The sequence below is a fragment of the Erigeron canadensis genome, chromosome 5 (genome assembly GCF_010389155.1).
Source record: "Erigeron canadensis isolate Cc75 chromosome 5, C_canadensis_v1, whole genome shotgun sequence".
Classification (NCBI taxonomy): domain Eukaryota; kingdom Viridiplantae; phylum Streptophyta; class Magnoliopsida; order Asterales; family Asteraceae; genus Erigeron; species Erigeron canadensis.
The window spans coordinates 25,836,183-25,862,567 of NC_057765.1; the positions used below are offsets into that span (position 1 = coordinate 25,836,183).

A 26,385-nucleotide genomic window follows, 5' to 3' on the forward strand; every position below is an offset into this window, starting at 1 on the left:
AGAAGAAAAATTTGCTCTCCCCTCTCCTTTACTCTCCACTCTTAAGCCAACTAAACAATAAAGTGTTAGTCTAATTCTAAATTTCATTGAAATTTACAACTCTTCTTCCACCCCACCCATTCTGCAGATATACTAGTATCATTCACATATAGATTTCAATATTATGTAAACCGCTTCACTATCAAATTATCAAACAAATTAAAATTTAAGGCATTACTAATTATCACACGAGGTTGATGTAAATATGTAATCGCATTAAGTATCAACATGAGATCATAGAACAAGCAACGATTAAAGACATCAGATGCCAAAAGTCATTATTTTGCTACATGGCTACAAACACACATTGGAAACACAGGAAACATCCATCACAATCCAAACACACTTACACACAAACAAAAGGACAAACGCTCTTGTCTAGTACTCGTCTCCTTCATCACAATCATCTTCACCACCCTCTGCACCGACCTCTTCGTAATCCTTCTCAAGAGCAGCAAGGTCCTCACGAGCCTCAGAAAACTCTCCTTCCTCCATACCCTCACCAACATACCAGTGCACAAAAGCACGCTTAGCATACATCAAGTCAAACTTATGGTCAATTCGAGAGAACACCTCAGCCACACTAGTCGAGTTAGAAATCATGCAAACAGCCCTCTGCACCTTAGCCAAATCTCCTCCAGGCACAACAGTTGGTGGCTGGTAGTTAATACCGCACTTGAATCCAGTAGGGCACCAATCAACAAACTGGATGGTCCTCTTGGTCTTGATTGTCGCAACAGCGGCATTAACATCCTTAGGAACAACATCACCACGGTACATGAGACAGCAGGCCATGTACTTACCATGGCGAGGGTCACACTTGGCCATCATAGAAGATGGCTCAAAGGCACTGTTGGTGATCTCAGCAACAGAAAGTTGCTCATGGTAAGCCTTCTCTGCAGATATAACAGGTGCATAGGAGGAAAGCATGAAGTGGATTCTTGGGTAAGGAACCAAGTTGGTCTGGAATTCAGTCACATCAACGTTCAAAGCACCATCAAACCTCAGAGATGCAGTCAAAGAAGAAATAACCTGCATAACCAATAAAAAAAGGAATGTTAACTTAAGATAAATGTCCAAGCTAACTATCAAGAAAAACAACATGGATGGAACTTTGTGTTACCTGAGAGACGAGACGGTTCAGGTTGGTGTAGGTAGGACGCTCGATGTCAAGGGAACGCCTGCAAATATCATAAATGGCTTCATTGTCCAGAAGGATGGCAACATCAGTGTGTTCCAATAGGGAGTGGGTCGAGAGGACACTGTTGTAGGGTTCAACAACCGATGTCGAGACTTGTGGAGATGGGTAAACAGTGAAACCAAGCTTAGACTTCTTTCCATAGTCAACAGAGAGTCTTTCCAAAAGCAAAGAGCCCAAACCCGAGCCGGTACCACCACCAACAGCGTTAAAAACAAGGAAACCCTGAAGACCAGTACAGTTGTCTGCAAGCTTCCTGATACGGTCTAAGCAGAGATCGACAATCTCTTTCCCAATAGTGTAATGACCACGAGCAAAGTTGTTGGCAGCGTCTTCTTTGCCACTGATCAACTGTTCAGGATGGAACAGCTGGCGATAAGTACCAGTCCGCACTTCATCAATAACAGTTGGCTCAAGATCAACAAAGACGGCACGAGGGACATGCTTTCCAGCACCAGTTTCACTGAAAAAGGTGTTGAAGGCATCATCACCTCCTCCAATTGTCTTGTCACTCGGCATCTGTCCATCAGGCTGTAAAACAACGTAAAAGCATCAAATATACAATCAACTAAGTCGCAAAGTGAACAATAGCATCATGATTCTGATCGACTGATAACTTAAATTAACCTCAACAAATCACAAAATGATACAGTAGTCTTTACTAATCAAAAAATGACAATTAGCCAAACCTATTAGAGAAAAGGTTATAAATGTAGTGTTTTTTAACACTTGTAAATCTAATAGCAAACATCATTGTAACAAAAAGTATAAACTTATGAAAAAATTCAACTAATTCATGAAGATCTAAAGTTAAAATCCAAACTACTAGAAAGATAAGCTTAAAATAACCTAATATGAACATATCAACTAAAACTTAACCTAATTCAGTAATTCTCTACTTATAACTGTAAACCCTGGCTTCAAAAATATGCAGATCTAGAAGCTTCTACTCCGTAACAATACAAATCCACACTATATATCATATTATATGTATAATATCAGAATAAGTAATTAATGTAACTTCAAAATTAAACTTATCTAACCGTAATTCAGTAATTTTTCATCAAAACTGTAAATTGAAATTTTATACTATGATATATTTATGTATATGTACAATATCAGAATAACTGCTTAATGTAACTTCCAAATTAAACGTAAATAAGCGTAATTCAGTAAATTTTCATCTAAAACTGAAAATTAAAATTTTAAACGTATAAAAAAGGACAGATCTGCATTATCGTCATCAAAAATATATATAACTATTCATATAATTACCTACATTTAAAATCAAACAGTTAACTACAAGCATAACATAATTAAACCATAAAAGCATCAGATCTATGAAAAAAGTGAAGAAACTACTTAGATCTACCAGAAATGTAACAGATCTATAACTAATTTCAGTAATTCATATCAGATCTAACAATATATACACAAGAAATATACATACATAAAGAGAGATACAGATATATACCTGAATGCCGTGTTCAAGGCAGTAGAGTTCCCAGCAAGCATTTCCGACTTGAATTCCGGCTTGACCGATGTGGATTGAAATGCACTCTCTCATTTTCGTGGATTTGATTTGACTTGAATATAACAAGAAGAAGATTAAATTTGAAGGAAAAGAAAAAATGGAGAAAAAGAAATGAATCAAAAGACGTTTATCAAGACGCCTTGAGATACAAATTGATGCGTTTTTCAGAAAATAAGGGTTTGGGTATTTATAACCTGGTTGAGGGTGGGGCTTAACTGTGGTTAGATTAACTGACAGCGAAGATGTCGCTGTATACTTGTACTGTTGTTTGTTGATAGCTAACCTTGGTTTGTATTTTACTTTGTGGTTTATCATTTTTTCTATAAATTTTAAATTATGAAATTTGCCGCTTTGTAGGGTCCTTTTTCGAAATTATCCATCTTTTTTGAAATAAAAAAATGAAAAAAATTTAAGAATAGACCTTTAGGCTAAAACAAATAAGGCGGTTAGCCGGGCGACCCGTGCCCAAATCATCTAGGGATCACCGGTTACACTTACCCCTTAAGTGATACAGGTGTTAAAATGCGAACTAAAAATTTTTACCTAAAAAAACTGATAAAGGCAAAATTAGATACTCCCTTCATTCCAATTTAAATGTCACGTTGACTAACTTTGACCGTAAATAACTTTGTATGTGTCATGTAACATTTGATATAAAATATATGAATGGATTGAGTTTTTAATGTACTTTTCGTTCATATAAGTTTCATCAACTACTATGTAGTACAAACAAAGTTATTTACGGTCAAAGTTAGTCAACGTGACATTTAAATTGGGACGGAGGGAGTATTTAATATGGGACGGAAAAAATAGTATAAATGAAAAAGAATGATGTTATAATTTTGGAAAATATAATAGGATAATTTGAGACACTGATTTAATTAATGAAAAAAATTAAAATATATAACGATATAATGTGAGAGATATATCAATAAGAATTTAAAATATGTTGTCAACAATGTGTTGAACTTTGTGATATTGTATGATCTTCTTTGTGATTTTGTATGATCTTTTTATAACTACAAGATAGTTGAAATAAGCTTAAATGGTCATAAGTGGATTTATGTAATCGTGTATTGGAAGATGGTATTAAACTTGAGGAATTAACGTTATATACTCGAATACTAAAGGTTTTTAATAGAAAGTGGTGAGTTCGTTATTTTTAAACGCTAACTGTATGTACTCGCGCAATGCAGCGTATAGGAATACCAATGAGTTCGTTATTTTCAAACACTAACCATCCGCCACTCTAACCATATGTGTTTCACTATACCCGCGCAATGCGGCGGTGTAGGCGGCGGGACAGTGGCGACTTGTAGTGACAACAACAGGGAGTAAGATAGATAATTGATGTAAAATAATTCATGTGATTTAAGAAGTTAATGAAGGTAATTTAGTAGATAAAAGATATATGTCATAATTGTTTTAAGAGATTACAAAAATAGAATACCTAGTTTATATTATAAGGGAGTATAGATATAGATAACTACAAATTATCTTCTCATGTTTCTAAATCAAATAAATTATTGAAATAAAATTTTGGGTTAACTATCCAGGATAAATATAACTTGTAACATTTTTTATTGTGTTACAAAAAACATCTCTTATAAAACTATAAAACAAGAACGATAGTAATAAAGAATAAGAGACAAGATATATAGACATAATGGAGAAAGTTATCTTTTATTCATCTCATAAGAGGTATATATAGTTACAACAATAGAATATTTTTCAAGAAATTAAGTAGTCTTCTAATAAGTGTCTTAATTTATATGTTTGTTCTCGCACAGAACGAATTCCTTATATTCACTTTCTCAACACATATCATGTTTTACAATACATCATACATCTTTTTCAAGTACATCCTCTTACTTCACAAGCTATGTATTGCTTATAAATTCAAAGTAAATGATGTATTATCTAATGTTTGAATCACGAGAACTCCGTTCAAAAAAAAGAATCGCGAGAACTATCAATTCTTAGATGACACTTCCAACCCAACATTGTGATCATACATTTGGAAGTCAAAAGGGCTTTATCGTGTGACATCATAATCACGAGCGTCATTTATCCAAATAAAGTATTTTTAACATCTTTTTCTCTTGGCTTTCATGGTGCACATTGATTCATCCATAATATGTTATATTCATAAACCAAAAGAGAGACTTCGTCTTTTATTTGACATTCATAATTTAATCATCATTAGATACTCTCTCGTAGTTCCATTAATATTCAAATTAAACAAATAGTGTAAGCAACCGTCTGGATGATGACACGACATCATCTGACATATGAGACATGACACAATAAGGGACCCCACTATCAGCATTTAGCCGGTTGCTTACACGATTTGTTCAATTTTGCAAGTTAATCATATACAATAAACCGGTTGAAAGTTTTTTATTGTACACAATACAAGAAAATGTAAGTTACGTACATCTCTAGATGCTTAATCCTAAAATTTTCAAATCCCCCGAAATGATTCATATCCACAAATGTGTAGATTAATACTTGAACCTAGATATATTTGTCCATGATCAAAGACCTTACCTTTAATCTTTCATCTCTGGTTAACAAAGCCTCCCAAGATTTCGGTAACAACTTTCTAAGACTTGTTACAAAACCATGTTCATCCTTTTCACAAAAACCCTAGGTCATCGTATCTCACATACGTTAAGCAATATTAGATCGCTAATATTACTCGTATATTGAATTAATTACATAAATCGTCTCATGGTTTGCTCCTCATTGGAAATGTTTGTATCATCCGCCATTGAATAGATAAACTAATAACATCACTTGTCACACCTCCTAAAAAGAACGTCGTTTATAAATCAAACAAAACAATACACGAATCCAACATGCTAATAAAGCGTAGTTAAAGATGGTGTTCTTTCAAAAATGTATATTTTAAGCATAATTCAACAGATATTTAAAATTATTTGAGTAACGTTATTTTCTGACTAACCACAAAACAAAAGAAATACGAAAGTAACACATATTGCAGACATGAAAACTCGATGGTTACTACCTGTGCGCTTGTCACACCTTCTCATAAGGCTGCTCTGTCTGCCAAGGGTTTATCTTGTTAATGTGCAAGGGAAACAAGGAACTCACGCTATATCTCGGCAAATTTGCCAGAAAATTAACACAATGTGAAACGGGATTCATATCATAAACGAAGACGATCCTTAGCATCTATTAATTTTGAATTAGTTTCACTTCCTCTCCTCTTCCTCTAATTTTAAGGTTCACGAACCGACCCACTGTATTTCTCTTCAATATTACCCTTAAACATTATTTACATGTAATGTTACATTAGCAAGCTGTTAGATGCCTGGCACACACATACCTCCTGTAACTCCCACTTAGATCGTCTTCCAAGGTATCAATAGTACGAACAGTTTGATGCATTTAGACAGTGTAGCAATCAGCAAGATAAAAGTTTGGCTTTCCAACCAGTAAATGTGATAATATATATAGTGATTTGAGTTGTGTTAAATATCTATTAAAAATGTATAACATATCAAATGGTCTGAGTATGTGAAATTTACAGAAGACCTACAAAAATAGCTCTGTTAAACAAGTGTTTATAGTAACAGCTTTTAACACATCAACACTTTCCAAATTAAGAAGAAAAAAATTTGAAAAAACAAGAAAGCGTTTACGGGTCACCCCAACACAATCAGACAAATCCATACAGACCCATTTCCCCTGGCCCGTCCATATTGCCTTCTCTGGTAATAAGTGTATAATCTAGTTGATACTTGATCCAAGTCCACTTTACTCAATTAAAAGTCAATATACTTAATAGCATACTATCCAACTCTCTGAATTGTGGGAACACTAGCCTCCTACATTATATTGACTCTGGCAACATGGCATGTACCTTCACGGTCGGAACTTGCAAGTGAGTAAACAGAAAACTGTCATCAATTTGTGATCAAGGATCAATTTTTGCTCTCATATTCCCATATTATGCTACAAGTCAAGCTAGAGGCTGAGCACCAGTCCATGCCCGAATTCTATCATTATCCTACATTTCTACTACACGAGCTCTAGGTTTCCTATACATATTAACAGGCTGAGAGGCCCATAATACTGGAGTTGCCAATATGCAAACAAAAATTACAATCACCAAAGGACAAACCACCTGCCCCGGAATATAATGAATAAAATGGACAGAGTGATGGCTTATATACCAGGTTTCGTAGCAGACTTGTATATAAATAGTATGTCAAGCTGCAAAAAGGATCTCCAGCATGCAAAAGCAGAAACTTTGGTGACTTGGTCAAAACATGAAATACTTTGATCTATAAAATGCTGGGGCAAGAACTTAGATGAATCCACAAATCAAATATAACAAGCTGAAAAGCGACTATCTGACACAATAGAAAGCTTTAGCATTTTGAGCATTTTCTGTAAGAGCAGCCAAATATCTACCACCTTTGTGGGGTGAGTCGTTACTAATATTTTAAGGTCAGCAGGACATTTGCTTAAATTTAAATTTTCACCAACTTTTGGATATCAACACCACATTATTCCCCTGAAAACAACTGGCGCAAATAGCACAACTAAGTGAAAGCTTTCACATCAGCAATTTCTGAAAAGTTTTCACAGATCATCTACTGAATCAATATCCAGATCATATCAACGGCATAGATTTTAAAAAACGCAATATGGACCAAACATCAAGTATAACAGTAATTAACTTAACCTACTCAAACCAGTCAAGAAAATATTCGAAAAGGTTTAAATCAGCTGAGAGAACCTTGATCCCGGGTGCCCTTTGGACATCAACTGCCCTTCCCCAAGCAAACCAGCCAAGCAAAACTTATAAGTATTATCATAAAATGTATCTGATGACATAATCAAACTGACAAAGCTGAGAGAACCTTGATCCCGGGTGCCCTTTGGACATCAACTGCCCTTCCCCAAGCAAACCAGCCAAGCAAAACTTATAAGTATTATCATAAAATGTATCTGATGACATAATCAAACTGACAAGAACTTTCGGCTTTCAACAAAAAAAGATGACCAAGTACTAGGTAGCAAGCAATACAATTCCAGGAAAAATAATATTCCCAGAGCTCAATTTACATTAAGAGGCATCTAGAGGAAGTTTGGGAATTTACCCGAAGGAAAGCCATTATAATCCATAAGCATGCAAGAATTATAAGTTATAACTACACTAAAGGAGAACTGCATATATTAGGTATCGAGCAGGCAGTAAGTTATTAATATAAGCCAAGTAATGATCTAAAAGAAAGAGAACAGAGTCTTAGATAAAAGATGAAGTGCACAAGCTACACGACTTTAGATTAAGGTGATATATATATATATGTATGTATTCTTAATCCTGATTTGTCTCGGGTTGGATTCAAGTATTCGACAGCAATAAATAAACAAGAGTTCTGCACAAAAAATGATACTCCAACACGAAGTAGGGAAAAGACGAAAGGAGCATAATGCAATTCTGCCTGTTCTGCTTGTATAGAATGACAAAAGGGAGACATAGAAAATGTGAAATTCATAATTCTAGACTATTTACAAACTCAACGCACAACATATTTATTAACAATACCATCTTGCATAAATACTAAATAAAGGTATTACATGTACAAGTATAAATCCCCAAGGGTTAACACTACAAATGCATTGGTCTAAGTTCTCAAAACTAGCTAGGTTAGTCCCCAGAAATCTCAAGGTGGCTTATTGTCATTTGCTAGAATGACATAATCTTCCAGAGGTTATGAACAAGTAGCAAGTTATCAATGTTAGTAGAAAAACACATGATTACTTGCTACTTTTTCCTACTAACATCTAAATGATTGTGTCATTCTAGCAAACGACATTCAGTACAGGCGATATAGATGAGTTCTACATTGACTCACACAAAATAAAACATTTGTGCAATGTCAAATGTCCAGGCTAATGTGTAAGTGACAGGCATTATTTGATTGATACAAGCTTACAGGGGTAACCAACCCTTTACCCAAAAAACTCAATAGTAATATAAGACAGTCACCTGAACATATATAACTATATAAGTGGAAAAATTAGTAGCATGATCCACAATCAGTTTAGATGCAATAAGAGGTAGCTATTTATGGGGATTTGATCATCAGTCAGGTCATTTTAGGGCTTGGAGTTTTCATAAAGCAGTTACAAATTTGAACTACATGAATGGCAGTTCCTATACAAGATCTCGAAACCTATAGCTCGCTCCCGAAACACTATGTAGAAAATACTCAATCTATCTATCAACATTGTAGATTCAGGGGGAAAAAGGACTTCTATATCTAGAAAATAGTCAATAGAATGGAAGGACGGCAAAAAGCCTGGGGATGGAAACCAGGAGTCTCTAGTTAAAATCATGTAAAAGTACTGGTAATGGCGGAGGAAAAGCCTGAATGAGAAAAGTAAACCAAACGGAATTGATCAACATACCGCAAGCTAGGTACACCAAAGCAAATTTAACACCCAATTTGAAAGTGAATGCATGAACCCAAACAGGATTTAGGTCCAATCATATGAGACTATAAGAGTCATCATCATCTTCCGTATAAGACTCATTCTACTATAGTTGAACAAACAAGCATATATCTTACATTAACAGATAATGAACAAGTTAAACTAATGAGATGCAAGTGGACAAACAAAACCTCACATGGCATCATATAACACTCTGTCATAACAAAATCATGTGTTTGAGTTTTCAACGATTTACCAATCCATCAACAGCCCATCAGACATCTAATCTTTAGAAATTAAGAAAAAAAGAAAAATGAAACATAGATGGTAGCTACAACGAGTACATTCACAAAAGATGGTCCATACGGCATCACCAATGCTAGGCACTAACATACTAAGACTTGCCTGGGTTAGTGGCTATCCCTTAGATTTCCCCAAGATAAATCTGTTTATCACTGCTGCAAGATCCTATAATAGGTTCAGAAGGGTGAAAAACACATTCATTGACTGATCCACTATGGCCAGGAAGTTTATATAGTATGCGTCGTGAAGTGGTATCCCAAATATACACCATCCGATCAGAGCTGCCAGCAGTAACCTTGCTCCCATCCGATGACCAGCTACACTTAAGAAGATTCTGCTCCACATTGTGCTGGTGTCCCTCCATTATCTTAACACAACGATTCTGCGGTGCATATGGACGCATATCCCATATACGAAGAGTACAGTCCATTCCATTAGTAAGCAGGTATGACCCATCAGGGCTTAGTTGCATACCCGTTATCGTATTCTGATGACCTTCAAGAGTCATAGTCACCTCATTTCTCCTAATATCCCACACTTTGACAACATTGTCAATTCCACCACTGTATATCTTGTCCGATGCATCGGAAAAGGCAACAGCTGTAACCTGATATTTATCTGGAAAAGTCTGTATAGCACCCCTTTGACGTAAATCCCAGAGCTTAGCGGTCCCATCATCTGATCCACTCACAACAAGAGGAGGACCCCTGCGAGACGGGCTGCATGAATTCACAAAAGAGGAATGCTCAGACATCTTCTTTATTTGTTTCCCCGTCTCCACATCCCAAGCCCTTAACGTCTTGTCTGAACTAGCAGAAATAATCTGCGATCCATCACTATTCCACTCAAGATCCAACACGGCATTCTTGTGCCCTTTCAGAACCATATAGTTCTTACATTCACCAGTCACGTGCCAAAGGAAGATTTCTCTGTCATGAGACCCGGAAGCAATTGTTGTTCCTGCAGGATTAAACTTCATAGTGTAGACCGCGCTCTGATGACCAGACAGCAACATGATAGGTGACAATAAACATGATGTTCTTTGAGTCCCATTCGGCCCACTGCCCATCGTATTCTGCTGACTACTGTATGTTATGTCCATTGGTCGTGGACCCATAACAGACAGGGCACCTTCACCAGCTTGCATTTTCGCTTGTTTTCGTTCCTGAAAAAAAAAGTTACTATATAAAATCATTTTAACTTGCAAGGTAGCATATTCAGAACTATATTATGCAAAATAATCAAAGTTCACAAGAGGTCAAGACACCCGATTTCCTCACGGGAGGTCTCGGTTCAAACCTCAATAGGTAACATCTTGGGGTTGGCCAAGAAAATGGTCACAAAACAGCCATGGTGATACTTCGGTTCCGCCGTATACATTCAAGTCAAAAGACTCGTCATCTCTAGGTAACCTTAAGTCCTAAATAGGGAAAACCCAATATATTTACTATTTAACCAAAGACCCGCCATATGCACCGTCACGTCATTAAAACCGGGTCGGTTTGAAATGTCAAATACATAAAACGCTTATAACTGGATACATATGGAAGTCATATATATGAAGTGATCATATATATAGATACAATACAGTACAATAGTTTTACTGATTGCTGAGCTTAACAACTAGTATTATGTAAATTTTATATATTGTACATACATAAGAGGCAAATACATTCTAATATGATAATCAATTTGTAATAGTTTACAAGCAAAAATAGAGAAATATAAAAACAAAGATAAAGCAATTAGAAGGATAAGTGTGTAGTAAAATAATAGTAATAATGAGTGTATGGAATAGAAAAGATAGAGATTGAAATTACCTTGAAGGAGAATTAAGACGGGAGAGAGAAGAAGATGATCGGCAGGAGAGTGGTGCTTCGATCGGAGGAAGGAAAATGAGTTTTTTCTAGGGTTTACTTGTGTAAATTTTATTTTATCAGTAATTTTATATGCCCATGGGATATAAACTTTTTCCTTCCTTTCTTTTGTGCAAATACATTCTTAAACTTAATAATAAAAACCGAATCTAGAATTATTGAAAATTTTTTGGGCAAGCAAATAATGCGGGTGTTCTACACTTTTGGCAAATTTTCAATAATTTAAGTATAGCATTTCTCCTATTATATTGCACAGTATATAAATACTAGTGATCAGGGTCGTCCAATGGACGGGTAATGTCAATATATATTAATCAAAGCTAATATGATTCGAGCAACCATCAATATGACCAATATTACAACTTAATCAATACGAAAACTAAATAAGAAACATATGAAAATTAACTCCATATAAATACTAATTCCAGTTTACCTTTTTTTTTTCAAATTTAGTTAAATAAAAAATTTGCAACAAAGTATATAATTGGAAAAATACATACCAATTCATCAACAAAGACCATCTCGAACTTTTTGATTTTCTTCGGGTTGTTCCACTCCGAAACAGTTCATACATGCACAACATGGAGTCTTAGATGATGATTAACATTTGTTGCCTTAAGATCTTCAAGATGAACTAATGTGGTCTTATTTTTTGTTGTTGAGGAAAAAGCCATAACTAACCTATAATGGAAAACAAACAAAATTAAAAGAGATAATAATAACAATAACATAAGAATTAAATGTTAAATAATAATAATAATTTAATGAATAAATATGTACAAAGTATATAAATAAAAAAAAACCTTTTGGTAATCGATCGTAGTTTTTTTTTTTTTTTGCCGTAGGTTTTTTTTGTTGAGAATATCTGAGGGTATTTCTAGGTTGTATATATAGTTCAAAAATTTTCAGAGACTTTAAAGGATAAAATGAGTTTTTAATTAACAATAAGGTCGGCCATTTATTAAATTAAATAGAATATTAAAAAAATAAAAAATTAATAAGGAGGGAGGATTAGGCTCAAAAAGGGAATTAAAGGTGATAAGTGTACCTTCAACCCCCGCTTTTAGTTATATTATACATAACTAATTAACTATATAAAGCTTATATTGTTGTGAATGATTAAGTGTTGTTGTAGATTTATCACTTCCTATTTTTTAAACATCCACATTAATTTTTTAAGAGTCTTGCTAAAATAGATTTGAAAATGCACTTAAAATATGAGAAATGTTAATTTAAAAATTAAATTTTCGTGAAAATTAAAAAACTGATCAAAACACAATGTATCTGAACCTAACACAATGTGTTTTCAAAAATCACATTATGTTCAGTTTCAAATTACAGTGTGTTTTTGATAGCACATGAAACCCGGAAACTGGTCAAACACACTGTGATTTGAACTTAACACAGTGTATTTTGATCAGTTTTCTAGTTTTCACAAAAAAACTTGTTTTCAAATTATCACAACCCGTTAAAATATATAAAATAGTTATATACTTTACTTTTTATGAATGTATTTAACATTTTTCTAAATAATTTTTAAATATATGTTTGTTAAAGTAAGAACTAAATTGAATATATTGTATCATATTAAATTACTAGATTAAACCCGTACGTTGTGCGGGACTAACTGATAATATAAGTAAAAAATACAATTACATACAGTTACATTATTATTCATAATATTAAAATATGTGCGATTACGACTGATTCAAATAATAAAATTATAGTTTATGAATATATGATATACATCAAATATATTTTTTTTTTGAACGGCAATTTTAATACACTACTAAATTACACCATTATCAAGGATTGAACTTTGGTCTATACTCCAAGAGGCAAGACTCTCTACCACCCCACCTAAATGGTAATAACTACGTCAAATATGTAGTATAACTACATCAATAAACAAATTACAAACAAAACTATACAAACTTAGGTGTCACTAATGGAGAGAGAAACATAAAAAAGAAAAAATAAATTAGTTTAATTGGTGCATCTCATATGACAAGTGAGTTTATATAATTTTGTTTGTAATTTGTTTGTCAGTTTAGAATTTCCCATTTATAAATCATAAAAAATTATATATATTGGTGAAAAAGAAATCCATCCATTAAGTTTTAAAAGATATACGTGAAATAAAATTAAAATTAAATTATGAAAATAATGTTTAGCCGATTCTGAATATATATACTTACTATAACTTTAATATAACATAATTATTATAAACAGAAATAAAAAATCTAGAAGAAATCCATCCATCACTTTAGCCGATATACATTAATATAACATAAGAAATTTATCCATCCATTCCATTAAGATATACATTGCTTTCATTAAGATATACTTTGTCGTCTTATTTTATTTTTAACTTTTTTTTATTATTACTTAATTAATGATGATGATTAGGCTAAAGTATAATTTTTAAATTGTGCTTTAATGATGATTAGGCTAAAGTGTAACTTTTTAAAAGTATGCTTAAAGTTAGGAATTTAATGTAAGTATGACACCTAGGAAAAAATCCTACATGACATGATTTCATAATTGACACATAATTAAAAATCTATCCTCTATTAGTGATATAGAGAGATTTCTACCCATGTAAATACGGTATTAAGATATTAGTTTTATATTGAAGATATGTTGAAAAATGTATCGAAGATTATTAGTTGAATATCTCTATCTCTACTTCCTAATAAAGTAAATCCTCCCTTGTTAAATATATCTGTTTTTGAAATACCTTATTTGTCTTTGTATTTTTTTGTCTTTTTCTCTACTCCCTTATAAAGCAAAAGGGTCCTTTTTTATTTTTAGTAATTTCTGTCTTTGAATTATCAGAATTGCCTTTAACAATTATTTTAATAATTAATACTTTAAGCCCTTATCTTTTTAAATATTCCACTATCACCTTTACATCAACCTACACCATTTGAGACTTGACACCGCCACCACCATAAATAATACTGTCACCGACAATACTAGACCGCCATGTCCACTAACGTCGCCGCATTGCGCGGATACCATGCTCGTGTATATAATATAACGTAACTCCTTATATTGTGTATTATTAATCCGCCTATTTAATATAGGTGTACCGTTTCTAGAGTAGAAGGCACGAGCTTGAGTACGGGTATTGCTGCTTTCACATACCTAAAACGCAGCATATATGTTTATTAAGGAAAATGATTTATCCCTCTAAAAAATTAGCATAAAAATCCTCCTAATAACTTTAGATGGTGACATGTGGATACTACTAATTCTCTTTCTTAATCTCATCCTTTAATTTTTCCACATGTCCCCAACAAAAAGTTAGAAGAATTTTGAGGCTATTATATTAAGAGGATTAATCATTTTCTGTTTATTAAACTTCAAGGAATAAATAATTTTTTTTATAATCACTTAATTACATATCATCGTCCATTTTATAAAACAACTATGATATAATTTTTCAAAAAACAATTTAAAACGTAGAAACTTAAAATAATCAATCAATCATCTCATTCATTTAACCATACAACTTTTCACCATAAAACCTCAAAATTATATAGTGATTCAAATGATCATAAACTTCTTTGACTTATTTGATTCGTGCACTTTTCACCATAAAACCTCAAAATTATATAGTGATTCAAATGATCATAAACTTCTTTGACTTATTTGATTCGTGCAAATAATCTATACCCTTTTATAAAGCAAACTGACACCCTTTCCTTAAACTTTTAAGAATCTAATATGTTTAATTTACCCTTTATCTTAATACCTTCCTATTTCCATTATATACACTATGACTAAAATACCTTTACAAAAATTTCAGACTCCATATCTCCCTTACACAAAAACACATAGCAAAAACCCTAACTCATAATCCCCCCCCCCCCCCTCGGTTCACATCCTACCTCGAATGGTGTCTATTTTTGCTATTGTAACGTGCGGACACCCATCTAGTTTATATATAACAATTCTTGAAGGCTTAGCTACAGTAACATGTTAACGTCAGCATGACATCAGTTTTTTTTTTTTTTTTTTTTAACGATTGTATATTGTTAGAGTTTATTATTCTTAACACTTAACTTTTAGATTTTTAACTTTAATCTAGTTTTTTTTTAAACTACTTAACTTTTAGATTCTTAACTTTAGTATCACTTTTTTATACAAACTTAAGTATAATTTACTAACTTTCGATTTTAACTTTAATCATCAAATTATTATTTTTTTACTTTTGATTTTTCGTTTTAAAACATCTAACATTGTATACGTTTAGAGTTTCTTATTTCTAACACTTAACTTATAAATTTTTAACTTTAATCTAATTTTTTGTAAACTAATTAACTTTTAGATCCTTAACTTTAGTATCACTTTTTTATACAAACTTAAGTATAATTTACTAACTTTCGGTTTTAACTTTACTCATCAATTTTTTATTTTTATTTTTACTTTTGATTATTTTAAAACATATAACTTTTACCATTTTTTTATGAGAAAATCGCGACAATAGCCAATTTTCATTACGATCGTACCAAAATAGCCAAGGTTTTTTGGATTATCACAAAATAGCCAACAAAATCGCAACAAAAAACGTGAAATCGCAACAAAAGACGTGAAACCGCAACAAAAAACGTGAAATCGCAACAAAAAACGTGAAACCGCAACAAAAAACGCGAAATCGCAACAAAAAATGCCAAAAGCGCAACAAAAAATGCCAAAATTGCAACAAAAAAATTGCCAAAATCGCAACAAAAAACGAGAAATCGCAACTCGCAGTTCGCAACAGTTTGACTTTGACTTTTATTTTTTTAAAGGATACTAGTTTATTATATTAGACATGAATACAAAACTTCAAATAAACCCTAAACTTTCATTAGTTTTAAAAACACAATACAACTAAATAAAACATAACATTTATTTAAAACATAAAACATTAAGAAATTAAAACACACAAAACATTAACCTACAACACAAATACATAAGAAACGTTACAAACTTAATAAAGAGAAACATATATATATAACACTATTCATCTATTATTTTATTATATCATTTTTATTTTTCACAAAATTAAAAAAACTTAATAATAGTTCTACGAACTATTATTATGTATGTTTCTTTTTATTTAGTTTGTAATGTTATTTATGTATTTGTGTTGTAGGTTAATGTTTTGTGTGTTTTAATTTCTTAATGTTTTATGTTTTAAATAAATGTTATGTTTTATTCCGTTGTATTGTGTTTTTAAAAGTAATAAAGTTTAGGGCTTATTTGAAGTTTTGTATTCATGTCTAATATAATAAACTAGTATCCTTAAAAATAAAAATAAAAGTCAAAGTCAAACTATTGCGAACTGCGAGTTGCGATTTCCATTTTTTGTTGCGATTTTGGTAATTTTTTGTAGCGATTTTGGCATTTTTTGTAGCGATTTCGCGTTTGTTGTTGTGATTTCGCGTTTTTTGTTGCGATTTTTCATTTTTTGTTGCGATTTTGTTGGCTATTTTGTGATAAGCCAAAAACCTTGACTATTTTGGTACGATTGCAACGAAAATTGGCTATTGTTGCGATTTTTTGTTTTTTTTTTATTTTTTATTTTTGCCACTTAACTTTTGAATTTTTTTACTTTAGTCTAACTTTACTTTTATAGCTTTTAATTTTCTATATTTTATTTTAAAGCTTCTAACTTTTATCATCAAACTATTTGTTTTAGCCACCTATTTTTTTGTTTCTACACTTTTAGTAAACTTTAAACGTTCAAACTTTTAGATAACGTTGTATGTATGTTTGCATGACGCAGCGATGATGCCGAGTTCAAAAAACTAGTTACAAATAAAGAACAAATTTTAAATGATAAATAAATCAATCTGTTGTACGTTTATTATTTTTTTAAGTTTCATGTAAAATACTTGAATTATAATAAAAAGGAAAAGGAAATAATATTCAAATAGGAAGTATACACGTGTAATTATGCAAATTCTAATGTGATATGTGAGGTCTAAACAAAATTGTCATTTTTCTTGCCCATAACCAAAAACATACAAGTGTAACAATTCTCCAAGTTTCTAGACCAATCTGCATTCCCTTTTAATTCCCTCACCATGATCCCTTGTTTTTCTCAATCATCCAAACAATGGCCACCACCACTTTGTTCACCATTCCAACTTCATCATACTCCAAAAACCCACATTCCAAATCCATCATTTCTGTATTCAAACACCATTCTTTCATTCCCATTCCCAAACCCCAGAATCTTTTAATCATTAACCCAAAAAGGCTCAACTTTTCAGTCAAAGCAGAGCAAAAAACAGAGGATTCAAATGTAACAACAGTAGCTCCAACTGAGCTTAAAAGTGATGTAAAAAATGATGAAATGCAAAAAACAGAGGATTTAAATGTAACAACAGTAGCTTCATCTGAGCATGAAAGTGATGAAAATGTAAGTCATTTGGGCTCAGAAAATGAAGACCAGCAAGAAATTGATTGGAAAAATGATGAAGAGTTCAAGAAATTCATGGGGAATCCTTCTATTGAAGCCGCGATTAAGCTCGAAAAGAAGAGAACTGATAGGAAGCTTAAAGAACTTGATAGGGAAAGAAATAGTGATAACTTTGTTATGGGGTTGTTTAATAAAGTGGTTCGTGATAGTTTGTTTAGAGAAAAACAGAGGTTGGAAAAAGCAGAGGAGAGTTTTAAGGCTCTTGATCTTAACAAGGTGAGACCTTTTTCATTTTTATAATTTTAATTTAGTGAATCTTGATGACCCATTTGAATTTTTTAGATTTTTAAGAGTATTTGTGTTGCAAAATAACAATTTTGTAATCCATGGTTAAATTTTGGACTAATTTACTTACAGTTGATGAATGTTAAAAGACCCTTCAAACTTTAACAAATCTTAAAGAAATATTAGTATTTTTTAAAAAATTAACATTAAATTATCTAAGAAGTTCACAATATTTCAAAAGCAGGTCAACTCGACTGGTTTGACCCTAGAGATTTGTTCAAAAACCTTAACCCAACCCCAACTCAGTTGTTATTTTGTCACCTCTGATTTGGACATACACTAAAAGTAATCAAGAATTCTGGTGTTCTTTTGACTCTATATGCTTTCCAGATTTATACATATAGGAAGTATTGGAGGAAAGCTTTCATTTCATTTTAGGATTAATAGATTCTTTTTTCTATAGAAGAGTGATAAAATGAGTGCTAGCAACCCGAAAATTTAGGTGTTATGTGAAAAAGGTAAGAATTCATATAAGTTTTGACTTGAATGAATACAACAATATTTGAGTCCAAAAGCCAAATATGGACTTCAATATCATGAAATTAAGTAGTTAACATAGTGTATATTTCAAATGGCAGTTAAAAAGTTGTTTCGGGTTTACTACATTTTTCGCAACGGATGTAAGGAGATTTGGTGATGGGGGAATATTTATTGGAAACTTGAGGAGACCCATTGAAGAAGTCATCCCAGCATTAGAGCAAAAATTATCAGAAGCTGCAGGAAGGGAGGTTGTTTTATGGTTCATGGAGGAAAAGACTAATGACATTACAAAACAGGTAACATTTTATGCAATGTGTTTGTTAATTATTTAATGCTCAAAAAGTTATATGATTCGACTTGTTTTAATAACCATAAAACATTTTGCCTAATATGTCAAGTTCATTATTCCGATGTTGAACTTTTATTTCATGTTGTCATATGTGTAAAGGTTTGTGTGGTGCAACCAAAATCTGAGATTGACCTCCAATTCGAGTTGACCAAATTGAGCACACCATCAGGCTATGTAAGTGCGGTAGCCTTAGCTGTAACAACTTTTGGAACGATTGCTTTAATGAGCGGCTTCTTTCTTAAACCTGATGCAACGTTTAATGACTACGTAAGAGATGTTTTGCCACTTTTTGGAGGGTTTCTAACCATTTTAGGTGTTTCAGAGGTAATGTTCTCCCGTTTAAGTTGAATTATGTTATTTTGACCATAGATAGGGGAAAAAAGTATATTTATTTTTTGGTATAAGTTTTGATGTAACTTTTATTAGACGTTCAATATCCTTATTGACTTTAGAAAGGGATGCATTGGACTTTAACGTTTAAACTAATGTTAACTCTAATATGTTGTGCAGATAGCCACTAGGGTAACAGCAGCACGTTACGGTGTTAAACTCAGTCCATCATTTCTCGTTCCCTCTACTTGGACAGGCTGTTCGGGAGTTATGAATAATTATGAATCTATACTTCCTAATAAAAAGGCCCTGTTTGATATTCCAGTAGCACGAACAGCCAGTGCGTATTTGACATCACTGGCGCTTGCAGTAGCTGCTTTTGTTGCTGATGGTAGTTTTAATGGAGGCGATAATGCTCTGTAAGTCTTATACTTCCATACAAGTTAATAGTTATATACCTGATGCAAAATGGAGAGGTTGGGCTGGGGTTAGCTAATGGGTCAAACTGGGTAAACTTTCATATGAGGCAAAACAAGTACCTAATATATGAGGTAAAATGGGTAAAGTCGTGTTCACAAACACTTTACATAAAATATTGGAAATTTACTAATAATGAATAATGTGATTGGAGGTTCTATGCAAGTATGCATTGGATTTGTGAATGAATTAATGACTTAGGACCATTCTACAATTTATCTAGTGAGGGCTCCCAGGCTTGCTAATGGGACCTCAACATGTGAGACAACTTGCAGTCCATTTGACCCATATGGCCATATGGTTCATATCAATTTAGTTGATTTAGAACCTATTTGACTCGGTAAAGATAAATGTATCGTAACTGATCCATTCATGTATAAGTGGGTAGAGATTATCCCCTTTAGTACCATCTTAGTTCTCTCGTTTTCTGCAGCCTCTTATGTAATATTAGATAACTTAAATGGAGTGTGCTTATGCAGGTACATTCGACCACAATTCTTTTACAATAACCCGCTACTTTCTTTCATCCAATATGTTATTGGTCCATACACAGATGATCTGGGCAATGTCTTACCTTACGCTGTTGAAGGTGTCGGGGTTCCTGTTGACCCTCTTGCCTTTGCAGGACTTTTGGGTGAGTGGACTTGCAATGTTATTTCACTATCAGAAAGTAGTTTCCAAAAAATACTTACTATCACAACAAAGATATCAACGATATTAAATATGGCTATATATCACTTTTGTTCAATTCCTAAGTAGTTAACATTTCTTATGAGGCAGGAATGGTGGTGACATCATTGAACTTGTTACCATGTGGAAGACTTGAAGGAGGTCGAATCGCGCAAGCCATGTTTGGTAGGAGCACTGCAGCACTCTTATCTATTGCCACTTCACTTCTACTAGTCGTCGGTGGTTTTAGTGGCAGTGTGCTTTGTCTAGCATGGGGGCTCTTTGCCACATTTTTTAGAGGCGGAGAAGAGATACCTGCAACAGACGAAATTACCCCTCTAGGCGACAATAGATACGCTTGGGGGTTTGTCCTTGGTCTTATATGTTTGCTTACGCTTTTCCCGAATGGTGGAGGAACCTTCTCTAGTTCGTTTCTAAATGGACCCTACTTCAGGGGAGATTTGTAAATGTTGGTTTAGTACGGAGTATATGTTATTATGTTGTTAGTTGGTATATATTTTGTAAAAAGTTTTGCATATGGCGATAAACTGTTTATAGCAACATTTCTATTCAAGTTTTTTTGTTGATAATGTGTTCCTGTTGAACAATTGTAACTATTAAGGGGTTAAAGAAATTCTTAAGGGTAATGGGAGGAACCTAGCCACGGTACCACTATTGGATACCCATCGACCCACCCCGTATGAGTCATATGATGCCGGTAAAATACCTCAATTCTAATCCCCACATGATTTGGGCATCCCGAAAGACTGAACCCGCGTATTTAAACTTTACATATGAGTCTAGGCTTCATTGGTAACAGGGATCGAACGTAATCAAGTGTTTGCCTTACCATTAGGCTAATTCCTTGTTGGTTAAAGAAATTCTTAATATGTATTAACATGTTACATTGTTATATGGACAAAATTTTGTGTGCGTTATTTTTACCCACCCTCGTAAGCCCGTCCTAGAGTGGAACTTGAATCCGGATTATGAAACTCCGGAACTTGAATCCGGATTATGAAACTCCAACATACAAAGATTTATCAATGGATCATCAAACTCATTGGTTTTGTGCACGTTTACATATTGTGATTGTAATTTCATTTATTAAGAAATTTTAAATCTCTTTCTATCATATCATCATCAAAAAATCTTATGCAAGTTCAATTAACACTTAGTTTGACTATTAGTTCACATATATGTCAAAAACAAGTTAAACGTATATAACTTTCAAACCTTTTATATATGTGGAAAACTACTAGAGGTTAAAGGACAAATTAAGAAAAGAAAACTATGCTACAACCAACCATTTAAAATAAGGTCCCTTGGATCTCTTATGAAACTGACACATACATTGAATAATCATTTTCTATAACAAACATCGATTTAGAAGCTGCACCACAATTTAATTAACTTTGACCAACGTATGAAATAGCAATCCCAAAAGACTTAAACAATGATAATTCAGCTAAAGGAAAAAATAGTCAAAATGCAATTCTAGAAGACTTTTTAATAGTAGTTGCTCTAGAACACTTTCGAATGGCATACAACAAACGGCAATAAATTAACTCACTGATTTCAGCATACAGTTAAACATTACTTGAATTTTTTCTTTGAAAGGAGTAAGAAAAATAATAAATTAACTTTATACTCTTCACATAACTAATTTTAAAAATATGTGTAAACCAAAAATAAATATTGTCTTTTGCTATTATATAATGCAATGATACCGTCTCCATGTGACATATGAGTTTACAGATGTCACAGGTTTAAAAATTGTCAAAAGCAAGTGAAAAAAATATATTTGTGATCCATGTGTGAGGATGATGAGTATTAGATATTAGTTATATACGTTGTCTACTATAAGTACAAAGATAATATATGGGATCAGAAAGTTTCCACCTACTTACTTTTTCTTTTATCTTTTATATTTTTAAAGTAAGACATTTATTTTTCTTTTATCTTTTATATTTTTAAAGTAAGACATTTATTTTGATAGAAAGGAGGATAAACTTTGATAGATTCATACAACTAAATATGCTAACTTAGTTTACATTGAGTTTTGTTATATCTTTTTATAAATTAACTTACATATCCTTCTACACGTAAATGTCATAGATTCAATATATTTAAAAGAAAAAACCATTTAGTTAAATTTATTTAGATAAGGCGTAAGTGACATATATGTGTATCAGAAATTCTACGTTTAATTTGTCATAAGACAATAGCATTTTTGTTTACATTATTTGATTTAACATTGTTATTGAAGAAAATAAAAATAAAAATAACAATGGCCTGTGTTTTAGCATCTTTCTAGGATTTCTCACCAACTTATCCTTGTCAATTTTATACGTACTTTTATCATTACTATACTTTGTTTACTTTTCAATATCTTTGATTTTCTATTTATCAAATTACAAATATACCCTTTTCTTTTATTTTCCTACAATCCTAGGTAGCTAAGCTCTATATAAATGAAGATCAAAGCAATGACCACTTTCTCATTTCATTTTCATTGCATCTTAAAACATGTCTAAATTTATCAAACTTAGCGCCCTGTGCACAATAGCCATTCTTCTTCTATCAATGCTAGCATGCACCGTAGCTCGTCCAGCACACATCTCTCGTGTTGAAATACATCACTCGGTATACATCGATCCCAACTTTCCTTTCTAGTACTTTATATATACATACATATCTCGATATTAGTCAATAAACATTGTATTGCATATATTATTGTTGTAATATATACGCATATAAAAATGTATTGTAACTTTTTTCCAATGATGTGTATTACTTGTTATTGAAGGTTGAAGAAGAGATGACAAAAGAAGAAATTTGTGAAGGAGATGAAGAGTGTTTGATGAGAAGAACATTAGCTGATGCTCATCTTGATTATATTTATACCCAAAATAAACAACCATGATTTTATTTATTTATATCTTATTATTATAGTATTATTGTAGGGAGTAACTATATATTTCATATATGTATTTTTTTCTTTTTAGCAAATAAAAAGATAAAAATCATTTAGCTTTATGATTATATATAGCACCATATGTTAGATATGTAGATATAGTTTTGATGTAAAAATTGATGGAAGTTATGTTAGTGTAAGTTATGCATATATAAGTATAAGTTTACATAATAATCTTTCTTGCCGTTACGAATATGCGTCAAAGTTAGTGTATTTGGAGAGGTTTTTGTCTCTTGACTTATTGAGTAAGTTTAATCTTTGATATGTGGTAATATAGTTGTACGTGTTTAGGGTAAAGATTAAAGTTTAATTCTTGATATATGGTATGTAATATAGTTGTATTTGGAGTAGTTGAGTGGTAGGGATGACACATACAGGTAACGGATTTGAATATCCATCCATTATCATGTTTGCTGACAACCCACTGGTACAATGGTTAATTAGTTACCCGTTTTTTTTTTTTTTGTGAATTGAGAGTTCGAGTGTTGCTTATTAATCCTCAAGTTATGGGTGAGGCTTTTCCTTGACATTATTGTTGCTTGATTTATAGTAGCAAGATTCGGTTTAGATAATTTTCTATTCAATACTAAATTAAGATCACACCATTTCATGGTAAACTTATGTGTCTATTTGAAAGACAACCGTGTCCAACGATTAAGTGTGTATTAATATAATTACACTATGTGCATTCTATGTAGTTAACAACAAAATTCATGGTAACACTTTCTTGATACATAAGTACTCTGCAGTCTCGTTTTCAAGATACTCTTAGAACTTCTAAGATACATTTTTATAAACAAACTAGGGTATCAGTGCAATACATACGATGGTGATGACGACAGTATGATGGCGGCGAGGATGGTGATGGTGACATCAAATGGTGTATAAAAATGATACACATAATCATGCAATTCATCACATAATTTATATCAATTCACAGTTCAAAACTTGTTTGAGGGTTTCAATCTCCATTGAACAAGGTTAAAACTTTAATTAAACAAAAACCCTAATTTTTATTTAATCAAGATCCGATTTAATTAATTAAAAAAATAAGAAAAACAACCTTTTAATTATTTAACAATTAATTAAAATCAACCAACCCTTAAACCCCCTTCAAGTTTTGATCTTTGTAATTAATAGATCACATATGTGGCTCGTGATACCACTGTTAGAATATGATCACATAAAACATACAAGATCACGAATAAGCGCAACGGAAGAAATCAAAACATATATGTAATCACATTAATTAACAAAAAGAGAATTGAGATGTGTACCTTATATGCAAAGATCCAATTGAGATAATAATAATAAGATTATTATTAATGCTTAGGGTTTAAAGCAAAACCCCTCTACGATCACACACTAGACACCTCTTATACCGTATGCTAGTATCCCGATCACGAACCAAACAACCCTTTGTTTATTACCTCTTGTTTCGAAAGCCATGAACCGAACCTAAACTTGTTTTTACAAACAAATTGTGATACAATTAATGCAAAGCATTAAATGCATGTGTATATGGTTCATGTAGTTGTTCGAACGGCACAAACAAAAAACTTTTTGAAGATTTGTGCTTTCGGCCAAACTCAAAGAAGAAGGGAGAGAATTGCTTATGTGAATGAATGAGAAAACCCTTGAATTAAGCCCTCTATTTATAGGGTTTAATTAGGGTTTAATTTACTTAGTGAACAAGCTAGATTAAGGCTTACAAAGCCTTATCAAAACCGGCCTCTTAGGATCCATCACCAATTTCCTTATTTAATCCTTCATTTAATTAATTAAATATAATTAACCCCTTAATATATTTAAATTAATCATTTCGTGATCTAATTAATTAATATATTACTTTAATATACTAATTAATAATATATAGTTACCGTGTCATTTCGTGTGACCCCGTAGGCTTAAATTATTTCCGGACATGCGATTTATAATAAAATGATCACACTTCAACAGCTCCCACTTGAGCAAGTTATTATAAAGGCAATAACATTGGTTGGCGTCTAGCAACACTCCAATGCTCCCGGAAATATTTAAGAATAGATTCTTAAATCGCCAAGTTGAAATGATTTAGTCTTTAATATCCCTTTGTTCAGATACCTTTGTTAATTATGAATATGGATTAATGTCATTTCATAAATTTAACGATTATGTTTCTCATTTCTACAATTAATTAAGATTACCAAATTAGGCAAGACAACTTCTTGAGTTCATTTGGGTGTGGCCACACAAACATCTTTAATTAATTAATGAGGGCGTCAAATGGTATCATACTTCAGTTGCAAATTGAAGGAACAAATCATGTATTGACTACAAGTGTCTGGTCATGTCGTTTCTCAACATTTCTGAAAATAACCCTGTATACTGCCTTGTTCAGGACAGTTAGGAACTATATCAAGAAATGCAATCCACACATGCATAACTCACTTGTATCTCAAGTCAAAGGATAAATAAAGTAACCATTTCACGAATTTCATTTAATGACGTCGATCCATAAAATGATAATTCGTTCTGTGGGGTAAGTCCAATATTCACCTTTTGAATATCATGTGAGTTTGGTACGATCCACCATCTTCAAAATATTCCCTTAAATATTTTTACCAATCTCTCACAATTGTCTTACTTTAATTATATTCCCATATAATTAATCGATAATAGACATTTAGAATATTCAACTAATATTCATGGATTTAAACATGCAAATATAGGACACAATTATTATAAAAATGAAACCACTTATACCGCGTATAAAAATTCATTTATTGAAAATAACAATTGTTTAACATCTCATTATCCAAATACCAATAACAGATTTACATGATATAACTTAGCAATAACCTATGCCCACGACATACTTATCGACCTTTCCTTTTAACAATGCCTTTGTAAAAGGATCCGCTAAGTTATAATCT

At 32.3% G+C, this 26,385-nt stretch overlaps 4 protein-coding genes across 4 annotated transcripts; 2 read left to right on the forward strand and 2 right to left on the reverse strand.

The window, feature by feature from the left end:
• Window positions 1-233: 233 nt before the first annotated feature.
• LOC122600131 (tubulin alpha-2 chain-like) lies at window positions 234-2,934 on the reverse strand. The gene is made up of 3 exons (XM_043772795.1): window positions 2,712-2,934; window positions 1,163-1,768; window positions 234-1,071 (listed from the first exon to the last, which is right to left on the reverse strand). Exons 1-3 carry the CDS (start codon window positions 2,802-2,804, stop codon window positions 418-420), a joined length of 1,353 nt encoding a protein of 450 aa, XP_043628730.1. The 5' UTR covers window positions 2,805-2,934; the 3' UTR covers window positions 234-417.
• Window positions 2,935-9,422: 6,488 nt separating this feature from the next.
• Window positions 9,423-11,502, reverse strand: LOC122599747 (U5 small nuclear ribonucleoprotein 40 kDa protein). Its single transcript, XM_043772308.1, has 2 exons — window positions 11,369-11,502; window positions 9,423-10,713 (listed from the first exon to the last, which is right to left on the reverse strand). The coding sequence occupies exon 2, from the start codon at window positions 10,693-10,695 to the stop codon at window positions 9,670-9,672; it is 1,026 nt and encodes a 341-aa protein (XP_043628243.1). The 5' UTR covers window positions 10,696-10,713; window positions 11,369-11,502; the 3' UTR covers window positions 9,423-9,669.
• A 5,998-nt stretch (window positions 11,503-17,500) lies between these two features.
• Window positions 17,501-21,083, forward strand: LOC122599727 (probable zinc metallopeptidase EGY3, chloroplastic). The gene is made up of 6 exons (XM_043772283.1): window positions 17,501-18,119; window positions 18,767-18,964; window positions 19,117-19,341; window positions 19,528-19,766; window positions 20,304-20,458; window positions 20,605-21,083. The coding sequence occupies exons 1-6, from the start codon at window positions 17,538-17,540 to the stop codon at window positions 20,958-20,960; spliced, it is 1,755 nt and encodes a 584-aa protein (XP_043628218.1). The 5' UTR covers window positions 17,501-17,537; the 3' UTR covers window positions 20,961-21,083.
• A 1,936-nt stretch (window positions 21,084-23,019) lies between these two features.
• Window positions 23,020-23,481, forward strand: LOC122598825 (phytosulfokines-like). Its single transcript, XM_043771312.1, has 2 exons — window positions 23,020-23,139; window positions 23,303-23,481. Exons 1-2 carry the CDS (start codon window positions 23,023-23,025, stop codon window positions 23,417-23,419), a joined length of 234 nt encoding a protein of 77 aa, XP_043627247.1. The 5' UTR covers window positions 23,020-23,022; the 3' UTR covers window positions 23,420-23,481.
• The last annotated feature ends 2,904 nt before the right edge of the window (window positions 23,482-26,385 follow it).